Source organism: Bos indicus x Bos taurus, chromosome 3 (assembly GCF_003369695.1).
Source record: "Bos indicus x Bos taurus breed Angus x Brahman F1 hybrid chromosome 3, Bos_hybrid_MaternalHap_v2.0, whole genome shotgun sequence".
Lineage (NCBI taxonomy): Eukaryota > Metazoa > Chordata > Mammalia > Artiodactyla > Bovidae > Bos > Bos indicus x Bos taurus.
This window is the reverse complement of record NC_040078.1, coordinates 82,228,273-82,248,038: the sequence shown is the minus strand read 5'-3', so window position 1 is coordinate 82,248,038 and position 19,766 is coordinate 82,228,273. Positions and strand designations below refer to the sequence as shown.

The 19,766-nt window shown below is 34.7% G+C and overlaps 1 protein-coding gene across 6 annotated transcripts in view; it reads right to left on the bottom strand.

The window, feature by feature from the left end:
* Nucleotides 1-19,766, bottom strand: part of ITGB3BP (integrin subunit beta 3 binding protein) — a 106,783-nt gene that overhangs the window by 40,638 nt on the left and 46,379 nt on the right. For all 6 annotated transcript variants that reach the window (XR_003510340.1, XM_027537040.1, XM_027537039.1 and 3 more), the window contains exons 3-4: nucleotides 18,846-18,981; nucleotides 7,008-7,074 (exon numbers count right to left, since the gene is read on the bottom strand). Coding sequence is in view for 5 of the 6 variants with exons in the window: in XM_027537040.1 (XP_027392841.1) it covers nucleotides 7,008-7,074; nucleotides 18,846-18,981 (203 nt within the window). In the remaining variant the exon portion in view is untranslated. The remainder of the gene's footprint in view (nucleotides 1-7,007; nucleotides 7,075-18,845; nucleotides 18,982-19,766) is intronic.

The window sequence follows — 19,766 nt, the reverse complement described above, 5'->3', positions numbered from 1 at the left end:
TGGGTTCGATTCCTGGGTCAGGAAGATCTGCTGGAGAAGGAAATGGCAACCCACTCCAGTATTCTTGACTAGAGAATCCCAGGGACAGAGGAGCCTGGCAGACTATAGTCCATGAGGTCGCAAGAGTCAGACATGACTTAGCAACTAAACCACTACCATTACCACAAACAGAAACTCCATAACATTAAACAATAGCCCTTAGCCTCTAGTAATCTCTGATATACTTTCTCTTTAAAGTTGCCTACTCTAGATATTGCACATAACTGAAATTGTATAACATTCGTCCTTTTGTATTTGGCTTATTTCACTTACCATGTTTTCAAGGTTCATCATGCTATACAGTATGTATCAGAACCTCAATCATTTTTATGCCTGAATAATTTTTTACACGGTGTGGAATTTTGATAGGCATTACATTAAGTGTATAGATCACTTTGGGTAGAGGTACAGATACCTTAACAATATTAAATCTTCTGCCCATGAAAGCAGATTGTTTTTCCATTTATTTAGGTCTTCTTCAATTTCTCTCAGCAATACTTTGCAGTTTCCAGTGTACAAAGTCTTTCACCTCTGTGGTTAAATTTATTCCTAGATATTTTATTCTTCTAAGTGAAGTGAAGTGAAGTCACTCAGTCATGTCCAACTCTTTGCGACCCCATGGACTGTAGCCTAACAGGCTTCTCCGTCCACGGGATTTTCCAGGCAAGAGTACTGGAGTGGGTTACCATTTTCTTTTCCAGGGGATCTTCCTGACCCAGGGATTGAACCCAGGTCTCCAGTATTGCAGGCACACACTTTACCCTCTGAGCCATCAAGGAAACCAGGAAGGATTTATTCTTCTAAATCCTACTATAAACAGAATTGCCTCCTTCAATTCTTTCAAACTGTTCACTGCAGGTGTATAGAAACACAATGGATTTTTGTGTACTGATCTTATACCTTGTAATTTTGCTGACTTTGTTTATTAGTACTAACAGCTTCTTGTGCATTCTTCAGGAGTCTCTCTATGTAGGATCAAGAAGATCAAGTTATCTGCAAAAAGAGATGGTTTTATTTCTTCTTTTTCAATTGGATGCCTTTTACTCTTTTTTCTTATCTAATTGCTATGGCTAGAATTTCCAGTAAAATATTGAATACTAGTGGTGAAAGTGAGCATGCTTATCTTAATACTGATGTTTGGAAGAAAGTTTCCATTTTTTTCTGTCCAGAATTTTAAACAGTTGAAAATAAAAGTAAATACTTGTCTCCCTCTTAGTCTTTGATTGCCTACAGAATATAAGCATAATTATACCTTCATCCTATGGTTTTTTTTTTCTAATTTTATTTTATTTTTAAACTTTACATAATTGTATTAGTTTTGCCAAATATCAAAATGAATCCGCCACAGGTATACATGTGTTCCCCATCCTGAACCCTCCTATGTTTTCAATAAATATTTTCTACTAAGTTACCCAGAGACCTTCATTTAAGCAGAAAGTGATACATAAGTCAGTATTCTTACATATGATCAAATACTTAAAATACAGTAAAGAGAAAATTAGAGTTCTGAAATATGGTTAATTGTCACAATTAAATTGTATAGATAAAAAACAAAAAAAAACAGAACCTGATTCTAGCATAACATTACTATTAAAAAGGCTTTACTTGGATAAGTATAGAAATAAGTTACTCTTTTGCCTACAAGAGAATAAGCCAGTGATTGAAAATACACTTTATATAGCAAAGAGGACTATTCTATGTCTTGACTGTGGTGGTAGATGTGATAAAATTGCATATAATGAAATATACGTATTTCATTATACAAAGAGAATTCATGAATTAAAAAAAGGCCTTGACTGTGGTGGTAGATGTGATAAAATTGCATATAATGAAATATACATATTTCATATACAAAGAGAATTCATGAATTAAAAAAAGGCCAATTAATAGGATGATGGAGTTAGAAAATCATTACTATGTAACTGTCTTAGTTTAGTAATTGTTAGTCGCTCAGTCATGCCCAACTCTTTGCGATCCCATGGAATGCAGCCCACCAGGCTCCTGTGTCTTTGTTTACTGGCTCAGTAAATTGTCCTCCCAAATGTGAATGGGTATCATCCAATCCACTGACGCTCTGAAAAGAAGAAAAAGTAGAGGATGGGAGGTTGAGTTTGCTGCCTGTCTGCTCATGCTGGGACATTGCTCTTGTGCCCCTGAACTGAGATTCACACCACTGGATCTCCTGATGGTTAGCCCTTTAGACTTGGACTGGAATTACACCACTGGCTTTGCTGGGTCTCCAGCTTGCTGACGGTACATTGTAGGACTTAGCCTCCGTATTTGCATGAGTCAATTCTTCACAGTAAGTCTATCTATATGTGTAATTATATACAATTCATTATTAATCAATAATTATTATATCACACTATATTTCATTCTCATTATTACACTACTATATGTATGCACATCTGCTATTCTTTCTCTTTCTCTGGAAAACTGTAATCTAATACAACTGCCAAAACAAATCATAAAATGTTATAATCACTTAAAACTTATCTAAAAGCATGAAATAGTTTAATTTCAGATTTAAAAGATATAAGTCAGATTTAAAAGATATAAGTCTTTTGAATGGTTTTATAAAATAATAAAGGAAATCTAAGAATATACGTGATTCAAAAATCATTGCTTGCCACTTGATTTCTATATATCCTTTTGGACAATTTGAGTTTCTATTATGTACATCTATTGTCTATTTTAAAATATATTAAGTGAGTTAAAAAATAATGTTTTTATCTTAATATCTAGCTGAAATTTGTTTCACCAAGGAAGCTAGAAGTTTGGTTAAAGGAAGGAGGAGTAGTAATTTATAACAAAACTATTTGTGGGATAGAGCACATAAAAATATTTGGACTGGGGGGAGTATGACTAGGGAAAGCAGCTATAAAAAGATAAAGGGGTACAGGTGATATATACAGATGTCAAACTAGGAGACCTCTTTGATAAACTCTTATTTTTGTCCCTATTATACTCTATGTGGCATTCTCCATATTTTTTTTTTTTTTACCCAGACTACCACTGATTAATACTATACATTACCTACATTATGAAAAAAATATACTTGTAGCCTGAAATGAGGTCTTAACCACAAATTACAACACAATTTGTATGGAAAATGCATTCTAAGATTCATTCAAATGGTTTAAAAATTATTCAGACCCAAGACTGAACCAGAAAAAGATAGAAAATATGAACAGACCAATCATAAGTACAGAAATTGAATTAGTAATTTAAAAACTGCCCAAAACCAAAAGTCTAGGACTAGATGGTTTCACAGGTGAATTCTATCAAACATTTAAAACCTGTTCTTCTGAAACTAAAAAACCTGCGGAGGAAGGAACACTCCCAAACTCATTCTGTGAAGCCAACAAGACCTTGATACCAAAACTAGACAGAGATATCACACAAAAAGAAAATGACAGGCCAATACGACTGTTGAACATACGTGAAAAAATCCTCAACAAAATACGAGCAAACTGAATCCAACAATACATTAAAAGGGTCATGCCTCATAATCAAATGGGATTTATCCCAGAGATGCAAAGATTTTTCAGTACCAGCAAATCAATGTGATATACCACACATTAACAAACTGAATAATAAATTTCATTTATTTCAATAGATGCAGAAAAAGGTTTTGATGAAATTCAACATCCATTTATGACAAAAACTCTCAGTTGGCACAGGGGAACATATCTCAACATAATAAAGACTATATATGACAAATCCACAGCTAATATCATACTCAATAGTGAAAAGCTAAAAGCATTTCCTCTAAGATCAGTAACCACACACCCTTGCCACTTTTATTCAACATAGTTTTGGAAGTTCTAGTCACAGCAATTGGAGAAGAAAAAGAAATAAAAGGAATCCAAACTGGAAGTGAAGAAATAAAACTGTCAATGTTTGCAGATGACATGATATTGTATACAAAACATCCTAAAGACACCACAAGAAAACTACTAGAGCTCATCAAGGAGTTGGTAAAGCTGTAGGATACAAAATTAAAATATAGAAATCAGTTGCATTTCTATGTACTAACAACAAAAGACAGAGAAATCAAAGAAATAATCCCATCTACCATCATATGAAGAAGAATAAAATACCTAGGAATAAACCTACCTAAGGATTTACTTCAAAAATTATAAGATGCTGAATTCAAAGAAATTGAAGACAACATAAACAGATAGAAAGACATAACATACTATGTTTCTGGGCTGGAAGAATTGATGTTGTCAAAATGACTATACTTACCCAAGGCAATCTACAGATTCAATGCAATCTGTATCATATTACCAATAGCATTTTTTCCAGAACTATAACAAATAATTTTAAAAATTTGTATGGAAACACAAAAAACCCGAATAGCCAAAGCAATTTTAAGAAAGAACAGAGCTGGAGGAATTAGACTCCCTGACTTCTGACTATACTACAAAGCTACACTCATCAAAACAGTCAAGTACTGGAACAAAAACAGACACATAGATCAATGGAAAAAGATAGGAAGCCAAGAACTAAACCCATGCAGTTATGGTCAATTAATCTACAATACAGAAGGCAAGAATATACAATGGAGAAAAGACAGTCTCTTTAATGAGTGGTGCTGGGAAAATTGAACAGCTACATGTAAAAAATGAAACTAGAACATTATCTAACACCATATACAAAAATAAAATGTATTAAAGGCCTAAATATAAGACTCAATACTATAAAATTCTTAGAGGAAAACATACGCAGAACACTCTTCGACATAAATCACAGCAATATTTTTTTTGGATCTGTCTCCTAGAGTAATGGAAATAAAAGCAAAAATAAACAAATATGCTATAATTAAAATTATACATTTTTCCACTGGAAAGGAAACCATAAATGAAATGAGAAGACAACCTACAGACTGGGAGAAAACATTTGCAAATGAGGGAACCAATGAGCTTAATTTCCATATTACAGAAACAATTCATACAAGTCGCTAACAAAAAAACAAACAACTCAATCAAAAACTGGGCAGAAGACCTACATAGACATTTCTCCAAAGAAGACATACAGATGGCCAACAGGCACGTGAAAAGACATTTAACGTTGCTAATTAGAGAATTGCAAATCAAAACTACAGTGCATATCACCTTACATTGCTCAGAATGATCATCATCAAAAAGTCTATAAATAACAAATGCTGGAGAGGGTGTGGAGAAAAGGGAAACCTCCTACACTGTTGGTGGGAACGTAAACTGGTGTAGCCACTATGGAAAACAGTAGGAAGGCACCTTAAAAAACTAAAAATAGTTACCGTATCATTCAGCAATCCCACTCCTGGGCATATATCTGGAAAGCACTCTATTTCAAAAAGATGCATGCACCCCAATGTTCATAGCAGCATTATTTACAATAGCCAAGACATGGAAGCAATCTAAGTGTCCACTGACAGATGAATGGATAAACAACATGTGGTATAACCCAATGGAGTATCAGTCAGCCATAAAAAGAATGAAATAATGCCCTTTAAATTGGACGGACCTAGAGATACTAACTGAAGTCAAGTCAGAGAAATACAAATGTCATATGATATCACTTATATGTGGAATTAAAAAAAAATGACATGAACTTATTTACAAAACAGAAACACATTCACATAGAAAATAAACTTATGGTTATCAAGGGAAAAGTGGGGGAGGAAGGCAGGGATAAATAAGCAGTTTGGGATTAACAGATACACACTACTATATATAAAACAGATAAACAACAAGGACCTACTGTATACCATAGGGAACTATATTCAATATCTTGTAACAACCTATAATGGAAAAGAATCTGAAAAGAATACACACACACATATAAAAAACTAAATCACTGTGCTGTATATCTGAAACTAATACAAGACTGTAAATCAACTGTACTTCAATTTAAATAAATAAATAAGATTTTGAACCATAACCTATAACCCACTTCTAAGTCAGGGAAGGTATATCAATTTACAACATGAGTCCATAAGCCCCCAGTGGGTAGATACTTCATTTTCCTCATGTTTACCCATCTATCACATTGTATGGCACAAAGAAGATACAGCTGGAAAAGTAAATGAGCTGAACACATGAACTACTATGAAAATTCAACTCCCTGTTCTGCTTATTTCAATTTTTCAAGTCGTAGTGAACAGATATAAATATTCTTTCCAGAATACACAGGCAGTAGCTTTCTACACAAAACGATTTCATTCAAGGCACTATTGACAGGCCAATATGAAAATTGTTGACTGATGGCCAATAAGCCTTCTAGGTTCCTCTAGATTCCTCATTCTGCTGGCTTCACTATGTTCCTATCTCCTGAACCAGTTATTTTTTAGGCATTATGTTCTAAAATATTACTTCTCCATCCATCCATTACTTTTCCAGCCGTATCTTCTTTGTGCCATACAGTGTGATGGATGGGTAAAGATGAGGAAAATGAGGCATCTATCCATTGGGGTCTTATGGTCTCATGTTGTAAATTAATATATTACTTCTCCATCCAAAGAGGGTGTTTTCCTCAGTTTTACCCTAAGCTAGTTTCTTAAGCATAGACTGGGAGAACTGGGCTAAATGGCTATTAAAATTAAGGTATCATATATCACCATCATTGGAGACGGAAATGGCAACCCACTCTAGTATTCTTGCCTAGAGAATCCTATGCACAGAAAAGCCTGGTGGGCTGCTGTCCATAGAGTCGCACAGAGTTGGACATGACTGAAGCGACTTAGCATGCATGCATGCATGCATATCACCATCATATGAACACTGTTAAAACACATCAAAAATAAAGTATGTTACTTCTTTAAGAAAAAATAGTTCTACAGACTTTTTATTCATTTCTATAAACTATAAACATTTCTATAAACCATTCATTTCTCAAAAGAAATGATTTATCTTAAAACATCACTTTAACAAATATGACCTTTTTAAGACACATGCATATTATTTCAGCAAAAACAAACTTACTCATTGTCTTGCATAGTAGATTCCATTCTTTTGTTTATACTGAGGTGATTCAAGTTTTCCCTCTTTCCTATGTGTGCAATAAAAGGAACATAAAGTTAAAGCAAAATTGTCAAACTTTAAATAGAATTTAGATCACCAAATTTTAAATAAAAAATAAAAGGGTAGACAAATGAAAGAACAGTAGTTAATGAAAAAGTATCCTGCAATTTGGTATGGGAAAATTTTTGCAATATTGTGAAGAACTTTGCAATAGGTACTTTGTTTCTTTTTTATTTCCCATTCTAATTTTTTATTTTTATTTTTTTTCCATTCTAATTTTTTATTCATGGATTATATTATACAGAAGAAACAATCTTTTGAATAAAATTTCTATTGGGGCTTGGTATATTAAAAAGAAAAACTAGATAAACCCAACTGAATAATATAAACTTTACTTTATACAGGATGCTTTCATCAAATATTTTAATAAAAATTATTAAAGTTTCCAGTTTATATTATTTAACTCCTATTTTTTTGTCTCACAGTTAACAACAAGGAATTGTTGATACTAATATCTAGAAAATAGTGAGCTCCTCATGATAGCACAGTAAATCAAATATAATTTTAGGGACAAAAGTACCTGACTGCTTAAATGCTAAATGATTTAGTAAACTCTTGGAAATACCTTTAATGCCTTTGAAGATATTTCAAATACTGCATGGTGTCATTTATAAGTGGAATTTAAAATATAATAAATGAATGTATATACAAAACTGAAACAGACTCACAGATAAAACAAACTTGTGGTTACCAAAGGGGAAAGCGAAAAGGGGAGGGACAAATTAGTGGTTTAGGATGTATAGACACAGATAATTACATCTAAGACAGTGAGATACACTGTATAGCACAGGGAATGATACCTATTATCTTCTAATAAATTGCAATGGAATATAATCTGCAAAAATACTGAATCACTATGCTGTAAATCACAATATTGTAAATCAACTTTTAAACTTCAATTTAAAAGTGCATATTGACTTAGTCCTCATACTTGAGGACACATTAGCATAGTTAGAGATTCTGTGTTTTACATATACTGGCCTTTTACTGAATGAATAAAGAAGCAAATGAATGAATAATCCAAACTCATTACTACTAATGAAAATCAGTGAAGAAAATTCATTTTTTATAATACAAACATTGCCACCTTCACTACACATTTTAATATAGCTCCATTTGCTCAACAACTGGCAGTTACTACTTTTCTAAAAAATTGGTACAATGCACCATGAAAAACAAGCTCATACTCTCCAAAAGAAATATAATGTCACTTATTAATTTAAAATCTACTAACAAAATTTTTATAAAAGGCAAAAGTCAAATTTGAATATTTGATTTAACCCAATATACCCAAATATTCTTATATTAACACACAATCTACATAAATTATTATATATATTATTTTTTCCAAACTAAGATTTTAATATCTGGTGTGTATTCTTATAGCACATTTCAATTCAGATCAGTCCCACTCCACATGTTCAACATGTACATGTACTGGATGGCATAGTTCTAGATAATACTGCAGGAGGATCCAATACTTCCAGATGAAATCAAATACGCATATAACATGAAGGCAACTTCTTTAAAATTTAAGTGTGATTTATTAACACATTAAAAAATATATTGTCTGGAACAGACTATCCATTGCTGGTTGACATTTTTTTCTTCATTTAATTTGTACTCCATTACTCTCATTTGCTTCTATTTCTAGAGGAAATTTACAATTTCATTGACTGAGGTGGTTCAGAAACTAACAATAATTTCCCTCGTTGTTACTTTGGAACTTATGCCTTCTCTCAAAAAAATAAGTCATAACTAAATTTTTATCTCATAATAGTCTTTAATGCCCAAAACAGAAAAACTTGCACGTCTAGAAATTTTGCTAAAGTCCTAGTTACCTCTTGTTATTAACTTTTCATTATTTGATTTATTGGTATCCTTAAATTCCAAATAGAATAAGTCAATATGGTTAAGAGTTTATTTAATAAAAGATGAATGGGGAAAAGAGTAACAATATTTTACTTATGATTTTGGAGAACTTTGGGGAAGTAAGTTCATTAAAATCTGTCTCTCAAAAAAAGTGTTTTTAATAGAAAAACCACAAATGAAAAATACATTATATACTTTTATTTCATAAAACAGTATTAATCGTTGCCTAAAGATTAATACTAACTTCCTGAATTTTGAATTAAGCTATTTCCATTCAATAAAGTTCCACCATATTACTTTGTTCTTTTAACCTGTAATTAATTATTTTTCACATTTTTAGAAAAAGCAGTCAGTAGTGCTAGGTGAGAAACAGCAAAAGACTGCTTTATTTGAATTTTCACCAGGTGTTTTAGGCCTTTCTAAATATTCAGATATTATAAGGGGATTAGTCAGATATCACGAACTATAAAACATAACTAATAGCATTAATTTCAATCTTCTCATGGAAGGACTTATGTTTTGTTTTTCTTTTATATATATATATAATTTTATTTATTTATGTTTGGCTGTGCTGGGTCTTTGTTGCTGTGCAGGCTTTTCTCTAGCTGCAGTTACTGGGGCTACTCTAGTTGCGTGAGTGCTTCTCATTGTGGTGGCTTCCCCTGCTGCGAAGCACGGGTTCTAGGGCACACAGGCTTCAGTAGTTACGGGTCGAGGGCTCAGTAGTTGCAGTTCCTGAACTCCAGAGTACAGGTGCAAAAGTTGATGAAATTATTTGCAGAGCAGCAGTGGAAACACAGACATAGAGAACAGCCTTATGGACAAGGGACGGGGGTGAGGGTGGAGAGGATGGGATGTATGGAGACAGTTACATGGAAACTTACAGTACTATACGTAAAATAGATAGCCAATAGGAATTTGCTGTTATGACTCAGGGAACTCAAGCCAGGGCTCTGTAACAACTTAGAGGGGTAGGATGGGGAAGGAGATGAGAGGGAGGTTCAAGAGGAAAGGGACATATATATATCTGTGGCTGCTTCATGTTGATGTTTGGCAGAAACCAATAAGAGTCTGCAAAGCAATTATCTTTCAATTAATAAATAAATTAAAAAAAAAAGTTGTGGCGCAGGTTTAGTTGTTCTGAGGCATGTGAGATTTTCCCAGATCAGAGATTAAACCCGGGTATCCTGCATTGGTAGGCAGATTACTTACCATTGAGCCATCAGAGAAGCACCCAGGATTTATGCTTTTCAACAATAGACATTTCAATTGTTAAATAGGAGGAATTTTAATGTCTCAAAGAATAACATTTGGATCAGTTATCAAAGAGTACTGAGTGGACTCTATCACAACAAGAGTTTTTCACTTATTTAATAATCACTTTTCCTTATTTCATTCCATGTTATTAGCAATTAACATACACTAAAGTACTGTGGATTCTACGTACTCTTCCTTGCTACACTATATATGATTAATAATTGTGTACTTGCTGCTGCTGCTGCTAAGTCGCTTCAGTTGTATCCAACTCTGTGCGACCCCACAGACGGCAGCCCACCAGGCTCCCCTGTCCCTGGGATTCACCAGGCAAGAACACTGGAGTGGATTGCCATTTCCTTCTCCAATAATTGTGTACTTGATTCCCTTTAAATGTAGTTTCACAAAACACTGGTGATAAATGTATTATCACTGAATCGGGACTGCCTTAAAAATTGTATTTGGACTTTCTGGTAAGGCTCCCAGAAGCCCTTTCTTGAACTAATGAGGATATCTTTCAATAGATAATAATGATAATAATGTTTAGAAGTATAATCAACAATGGTGATGATGAAGTGCCTTTAGGGCCAGGCACTGTTTTAAATGTTACATTATATTAACTAGTTAATTTGCACACCTCTGAGATAGTCATTCTTACTCCCATTTTGCAGATGAGACAACAAATGCACAGAATGGTCATAAAATTTATCTGAAGCTCCAATGCTAGTAAGTGGTACAGTCAGGATCTAAATCCAGCCATTTAGCTACAAAGATTATTCTATTAGCCAAGATGCTATGATTATTTACTAACAAATTAATTTAAAGTTCAAGCAGGTTTAGGCCAGTATCATGCTGCTTCTTGATAAATATACTTTACACTTGGCACATCTCAGGGATCTTTTGGTCCCAAACCAGGAATTAAGAATTGAGGAAAACTTTGACCCAGAGAGGTTTAAAATTACTTGTCTGAGATGTCACATACTAAAATTTTTTTTCTAAAAGAGTTATTGCAGATCAAGTTGGAGTCTGTAGGCTAAGAGGTGAATGAGATCCTATTATTCTTTTAATCGAACAATTTCTATGTAATATTTTTCTATTTATATTTTTCCTATTTTCTTCTACTTTTTATGGTTTGTTCTATTGTTCTTTTTCTATCTTTCTGAGTTGAATGTTCAGCTTTTTAGTTTTCAGTCATCTTTTTAAAATATATGCATTGATAAATGTGAACCCACTATGAATGCTTTCATTATCATGCCATGTTTAGGTATAAATTTTTTCCTCTAAGTGCTGACATGTTTTTATTATCACTCAATTCTAAATATTTTATACTTTATAACAAAAAGATACTCAAATAGCCAAACAGTCTTGAGAAAGAACAAAACTAGAGTTTCATACTCTGATTCCAATATAAGACCTGAAACCATAAAACTTCTAGAAGAAAGCATAGGCAGTAAGATCTTTGACATCGGACTTGGTAATATTTTTTTTTGATATTATCTTCTCAGGCAAGGGAAACAAAAGCAAAAATAAATAAATGGAAACATATTAAACTAAAAAAGTTTTGCATAGTAAAGGAAACTACTGTCTACTGAATGGAAAAGATATTTCAAAATGATATGTCTAGTAAGGAGTTAATATCCCAAATATACAAAGAACGTAAACAATTTAACATCAAAAAACCAAACAACCTGATTATAAAATGGGCAGGGGGTCTCAACAGACATTTTTCCAATGAAGATATACAGATAGCCAGCAGGCATATGAAAAGATGCTCAAATGACTAATAATCAGGGAAATACAAACCAAACCTCATATGTGGTCAGAATGGCTATTATCAAAAAGAGAAGAATCAACAAATGTTGACAAAGATATGGAGAAAAGAGAATCATTATGCACTACTAGTGGGAATATAAATTAGTGCAGCCACTATGGAATACTACTAGAGGCACAGAGTAGTGGGAAGGAGGAATGAGATGAAGGCAGTCAAAAGGTACAACCCTTAGTCATAAGACAAATAAGTACTAGGTATGTAACATACAACATGATGAATATAATTAATACTGTGGTATGTTATATATGAAAGCTGTTAAGAGAGAAAGCTAACAGCTCCCATCACAGGGAAAAATTTTTTCCTTTTATTTATATCTATGTGAAACGAGTAAGCTCTGGGAGATGGTGAAGCACAGGGAAGCCTACATGCTGCAGCCCATGGGGTAGCAAACAGTAGGACATAACTGGGAGACTAAAGAACAACAGCAGAAAGTGAAATGGGTGATGGATGTTCACTAAACTTACTGTGATAATCATTTCATGATGTATGTAAGTCAAATCATTATGTTGAACAGCTTAAACAATATGTCAATTATTAGTTCAATAAAACTGGAAGAAAAAGTATGGTTTGAATGACAATAAAAACAAACACATAAACTATCTCCATCATTCCTAACTTTTTAAATCTATTTTATCAGTTTCTGAAAAAATAGCCTACTATGATTAAGGACTTGTGAATTTCTCCTTATAATACTGTCCTATTTTGTCACATCTTGCTTGAGTTTTTATTTTTCATGCACATAGGTTCAGGATTCCTTTCCTGGTACTGAATCTTTTATTCTTTCATTACGGGAAAAAAGTTCTATTATTTGCAATAAAGCCCTTTTGTCATAATAACTATTTTGGTCTATATTAATATTAATATTCTTATACCAACTCTTAGTTTTTTAAGAAGCTAGAATTTACTGTTCTACCCCTTTATAATAAATCATATGATGTCTTTGATAATAATATTCATAAAAATAGCTAAAATATGTATTTCCTTATTGCAAAATTCAGACTTAAATTGAAGAGAGTAAGAAAAACCACTAGACGATTCAGGTATGACCTAAATCAAATCCCTTACGATTATATAGTGTAAGTGATAAACAGATTCAAGGGATTAGATATGATAGACAAAGTGCCTGAAGAATTATGGACAGAGGTTCGTGACACTGTACAGGAGGCAGGGATTAAGACCATCCCCAAGAAAAAGAAATGTAAAAAGGCAAAATGGTTGTCTGACAAGGCCTTAGAAATAGCTGAGAAAAGAAGAGAAGCTAAGGGCAAAGGAGAAAAGGAAAGATATACCCATTGAATGCTGATTTCCAAAGAATAGCAAGGAAAGATAAGAAAGCCTTCCTCAGTGATCAGTGCAAAGAAATAGAGGAAAACAAAAGAATGGGAAAGACTACAGATCTCTTCAGGAAAATTAGAGATACCAAGGGAACATTTCATGCAAACATGGGCGCAATAAAAAATGAAAATGGTATGGACCTAACAGAAGCAGAAGATATTAAGAAGAGGTGGACAGAATACACAGAAGAACTATCTTCTTCTGTGTAGTCATGATACAGATCTTGAAAAAGATCTTCATGACCCAGATAATCACGATGGCATGATCATTCACTGGGATCCAGACATCCTGGGATATGAAGTCAAATGGGCCTTAGGAAGCATCATTACTAACAAAGCTAGTGGAGGTAATGGAATTCCAGTTGAGCTATTTCAAATCCTAAAAGATGATGCTGTAAAAGTGTTGCATTCAGTATGCCAGCAAATTTGGAAAACTCAGCAGTGGCCAGAGGACTGGAAAAGATCAGTTTTCATTCCAATCCCAAAGAAAGGCAATGCCAAAGAATGCTCTAACTACCGCACAATTGCACTCATCTTACACTCTAGCAAAGTAATGTTCAAAATTCTACAAGCCACACTTCAACAATATGTGAACCAAGAGCTTCCAGATGTTCAAGATGGATTTAGAAAAGGCAGAGGAACAAGAGATCAAATTGCCAACATCTGTTGGATCATTGAAAAAGCAAGAGAGTTCCAGAAAAACATCTACTTCTGCTTTATTGACTACACCAAAGCCTTTGACTATGTGGATCACAATAAACTGGAAAATTCTTCAGGAGATGGGAATACCAGACCACCTTTCCTGCCTCCTGAGAAAGCTGTATGCAGGTCAAGAAGCAACAGTCAGAACCAGACATGGAAAAATGGACTGGTTCCAAATCAGGAGAGAAGCATGTCAAGGCCGTATACGGTCACCCTATTTATTTAACTTATATACAGAGTACATCATGTGAAATGCCAGGCTTGATAAAGCACAAGCTGGAATCAAGATTGCCAGGAGAAATATCAATAACCTCAGAAATGCAGATGATACCACCCTTATGGCAGAAAGCAAAGAGGAACTAATGAGCCTCTTGATGAAAGTCAAAGAGGAGTGAAAAAGTTGGCTTAAAACTCAACATTCAGAAAACTAAGATCATGGCATCCGGACCCATCACTTCATGGCAAATAGATGGGGAAACAATGGAAACAGTGAGAGACTTTATTTGGGGGGCTCCAAAATCACTGTAGATGGTGACTGTAGCCATGAAATTAAAAGATGCTTGCTCCTTGGAAGAAAAGCTATGATCAACCTAGATAGCATGTTAAAAAGCAGAGACATTACTTTGCCAACAAAGGTCCATCTAGTCAAAGCTATGGTTTTTCCAGTGGTCATGTATGCATGTGAGAGTTGTACTATAAAGAAAGCTGAGCACCAAAGAATTGATGCTTTTGACCTGTGGTGGTGGTGAAGATTCTTGAGAGTCCCTTGGACTGAAATGAGGTCCAATCAGTCCATCCTAAAGGAGATCAGTCCTGAATATTGATTGGAAGGACTGATGGTGAAGCTGAAACTCCAGTATTTGGCCACCTGATGCAAAGAACTAACCCTGGAAAAGACCCTGATGCTGGGAAAGAATCAAGTGGGTTGGAGAAGGGGACGAGAGAGGATGAGATGGTTGGATGGCATCACCAACTCAATGGACATGAGTTTGAGTAAGCTCTGGGAGTTGGTGATGGACAGGGAAGCCTGGCATGCTGCAATCCATGGGTCACAAAGAGTTGGACACGACTGAGTGACTGAACTGAACTGAAAATATGTATTAAACACTTACTATATGCCAGTCACTGTTCTAAGTACTTTTTGTATGTTAATTCTTTTAATTCTTATAACAATCCTGAGGTAGATGTTATTTTCCCCATTTTAAAGGCAAGTAAACAAAAACACAATTAAAAGTTCAACTGACAGATATTCCATCTGCTCCCTGAAGATTACAAGGACCTTAAATTTGTAATTCCTTCCTGCTTCCACATATATCTTCCAAGCTCTTATGGTCTATTAGTACTTGTTTTTAACCCCCTCTTTTGCTTTATAGTCAGCAGAATTGGTAATCACATTTTTATAACTAGGTTTATAGATTTACCAACATGCTTGTTAATTTATTATTTTACCACTGCTCTTTGCATTCCATTCCTTTATTTGAGGCTCAGTTATGATGCTGGGAGGGATTGGGGGCAGGAGAAGGGGACGACAGAGGATGAGTTGGCTGGATGGCATCACTGACTCGATGGACGTGAGTCTGAGTGAACTCCGGGAGTTGGTGATGGACAGGGAGGCCTGGCGTGCTGTGATTCATGGGGTCGCAAAGAGTCAGACACGACTGAGAGACTGAACTGAACTGAACTAACTGAACTATGAGCATGTACTCACAGAAGAATATTCTTTAATAATCTTTCAAGGAGTATTTGTGAATGGTTAATTCTCTCAGACTGAATGAAAATACCTTTACTTCATTCTTACTTCCTGAATGAAAACTTCAGATGTGATTTTCAGTTGGTATTATTCCATTTCCTGCCACAGACTATAGATACTGATGAGAAGTCTAATGTCGGCCTGTCGCTAAAATTTTGTCTTTGTTTTTGATGTTCTGCAGTTTTATCATGATATGATTAGGTGTGAGTTTGTTTAATTCATCTTGCTCAGACAAAGCATGTTATTCTAATCTGGAAATTTCCATCTTTCCTCAACTACGAAAACCTGATAGTTCATATATCTTAGACTACTGCCTCTGCTCCTTTTTCTCTTCTTTCTTGTGGAACTCCTATTTGACATATGTTGGAGTTTATTCTATCCATTACTTTCCTTTACTGCTTTATCATATACTCCATCTGTTTATCTGTCTATGCTGTTAACACTGCTACAATCTGGGGTGATTTCTACACATCTATTGTCTATTTTACAAGTACTCTCTTTGACTGTCAAATTTGGTGTTTATCCTTCCACCCCAACTATTAAAAAACAAGTGCATTCTTAGGAGTAAAGGAACACAAAATTTTACCATCTTTTCTCTCCTCTAAAAAGGATACTACTTTGGAAAAATTTGCCAAGTGGTAGGGACGGGGACAGGAGAAGGCAATGGCAGCCCACTCTAGCACTCTTGCCTAGAAAATTCCATGGCCGGAGGAGCCTGGTAGGCTGCAGTCCATGGGGTTGCTAAGAGTCGGACATGACTGAGGAACTTCACTTTCACTTTTCACTTTCGTGCATTGGAGAAGGAAATGGCAACCCACTCCAATGTTCTTGCCTGGAGAATCCCAGGGATGGGGGAGCCTGGTGGGCTGCCGTTTATGGGGTCGCACAGAGTCGGACACGACTGAAGCGACTTAGTAGCAGCAGCAGGGACGGGGATGACCCCTCCTAAGGGGCAGGGCAGTATAATGACACACACACAACCAAACATAAATGTAATCAATATACACAATGACAAATGAGAGAGAGGGAGAGTGTATGTGTAGGCATATCTTCACTGTATAAACTGGAAGCAGTCACTCCATTTGAGGGCTATGTAGAATTTAAGTAGAGGTAAGACTTATATCTAGATTTTTTTCCTTTTATAATTGTAAATAAATTTAATATTGCCACCTGTTCACATAGTATGTAATTCCACTGAACATAGAAAGCACATATAAATACCTGGAGGAAGAATATTCCAGGTTGAAAGAAGTGCAAGTGCAGTTCTTGTGGAGGCAACAGGCTCAGCATGATTGACAAATAGCCAGAAAATAAGGGTGGCTGAAGTACTGTAAACATGGGAAGGGCAGGAGAATAAATGAGACAGATGAGCACCTAAAATGTCTTTGAAAATGTGCTTTAAGCAGAAGTGCTTATTTAAATTGTACCTTGTGTTTTGTACAATACTTAAAAAGTAACGCTGTTAACAGAAGTTATAATTTCATTTAGAACTTGTAAGACAAGCTTTTCTATTTTTAAAATACAATAAGATGACATATTAGGAAAATCAATATAATGATTACAAATGACATAATCTGCTACAAGATCCTAGGCAGAATTCTATTTTGAGGCTTGTGTGAGAACTATATATCAAAGAATACATAAAACACATATGTACAGTTTAATGAATAATTATAGGGTGAACCAGCATAGCCATCATATAGAAACAGAATATTACCAGCACTCTAGGAACTCCTGCTATATGACTTTTCAAAAAAGAGCTTACCAAGTACTATAACCGGTGATAATTATCCACTTAAATGTCAACTGAGATCATGTGACCAATCTTTTTATGGGCAAAAGAAATGTTCCCTTAAGTCCATATTTAATTTCAATATGGAAATTAAGTACGTATCCACTTAAAATCTATTCACATTTCAGTATAGAGATGTTCCATATCTAAGGCACTAATTTTTCATTTTAAACAAAAGGTGTATCAAGTGAATTAAAGAAAAAACAACAACCCAGAACTATAGAGCTTGAAGAAGACATCTACATCTTCATGTATTTTTGTGAAAGCAAACTTAACAGTGATAGATTAAGAAGCACCTGATTAAAGTCATTCAAAAGTTAAGATCTCATTATAGGTTTCATTACAACAAATTAGGTAAAATGAGGAGAATTCTTTGTTTCTCTGTAGCTTCCAGTATATACTTAGCACTCAAATGTTTTACAATAAATATGAATCAGGCTAATCACAGTATATCTAAAATATATTCTTTTCAATTTAAGCCTACTTAATATTTCATATTATAGAAACTTGACAGGTCACTGATTCACGACTTTTTTACAATATTAAAAATTAAGCCTATGAAATCTAGATTCCTGCATCTTTTAAATGAATATTTTAGCAATAAACTACCAGAGGATAAGAAATATATGTGGTCAAAATTAAACTAACAATAATTTAAAATAAAGAATTTCATATTAAAATTAGATTATTCTCTAACAGTAATTATACAAACCTTTTGCAAGTGCACTTAAAATAGTAACAGAAGAGAATGAAATACAATAAATAAAACAAGCTATAAAGACACAGGAAATGTGGATAAAACTCAATGGACAACATGAATAAAAATAACATTTAGAAGTATTAAAGTGTAGTGCATTACCTGAATTATGTGCCCTTTAATTTATGCACATGATAGATAGCTTGTTAACTTGTTAAGGGGCTAAACTACTATAATTGATAGTGGCTGAAGGCAGTCACGCCATAACTTCTATTTAATGGATGGGAAAGTAAGGTAACAAAGTCTGCAGCAGCATTTTAATGTAACTGCCTAGAGATTACATTTATGTCCAAAGTATTACCTATATTCTAGTCTTTTCTATGTTGAATTCTTTAAAAAAGACAAAAATCAGCTGCTGCAGGATTCACATATTATTAAATCAAAATTCCAATTTAACCAACACCTAGAAAAAATCTCACAATAAGCAGAAAAGAATGTTCAACTAACCATTTGATGGTCCATTTCTGTTTTCTTGTTCTTTTGAGCTTGTGGGAGAAGCAACTGGGCTCATCTGACAGGTTCCAGTTGTTGGAGAATAGTCTGCAGCGCTTTTCTTCCTTGTGATTTTAGGAGAACCAAATGACTAGAAATAAATATTAATTTGGGACAAATATATTATGTTTAGTTACAGACCTTTGGAAATACATTTGAAAAACTTACAAAATTCAAACAAATACTCTTTTCTTTGCTCTTTCTTTTTGGATTTAAATATACACCATCACTATCTTCAAAGTGAACACTGTTATTTCAAGGTATGCACATTTTTCAGGTCTCCATACTAATTAGGGTATCTCAATCTGATGTTTATGAAGTTTTAACACTGAAGGATTGCTACCTTCTGAGATGGTATTTCCAAGCAAGTAGAGACAACCAACTCTGCCAGTTACATCAGACATTTGCTGTCAGCACAAGCATGGCGGCTGGGATGGCACACGAGTGCGGTTGAGAGGAGCTACCCCACGTCCAAGGTCAGGGGCAGCGGCCGAGAGGAGTTACCCCACATCCAAGGTAAGGAGCGGCAGCTGAGCTTTGCTGGAGCAGCCGTGAAGAGATACCCCATATCCAAGGTACGAAAAAGCCAAGTAAGACGGTAGGCGCTGAGAGAGGGCATCAGAGGGCAGACAGACTGAAACCACAATCACAGAAAACTAGCCAATCTGATCACATGGACCACAGCCTTGTCTAACTCAATGAAACTAAGCCATGCCCTAAGGGGTCACCCAAGACAGGCGGGTCATGGTGGACAGATCTGACAGAATGTGGTCTACTGGAGAAGGGAATGGCAAACCACTTCAGTATTCGTGCCTCGAGAACCCCATGAACAGTATGAAAAGGCAAAAAGATAGGACATTGAAAGAGGAACTCTCC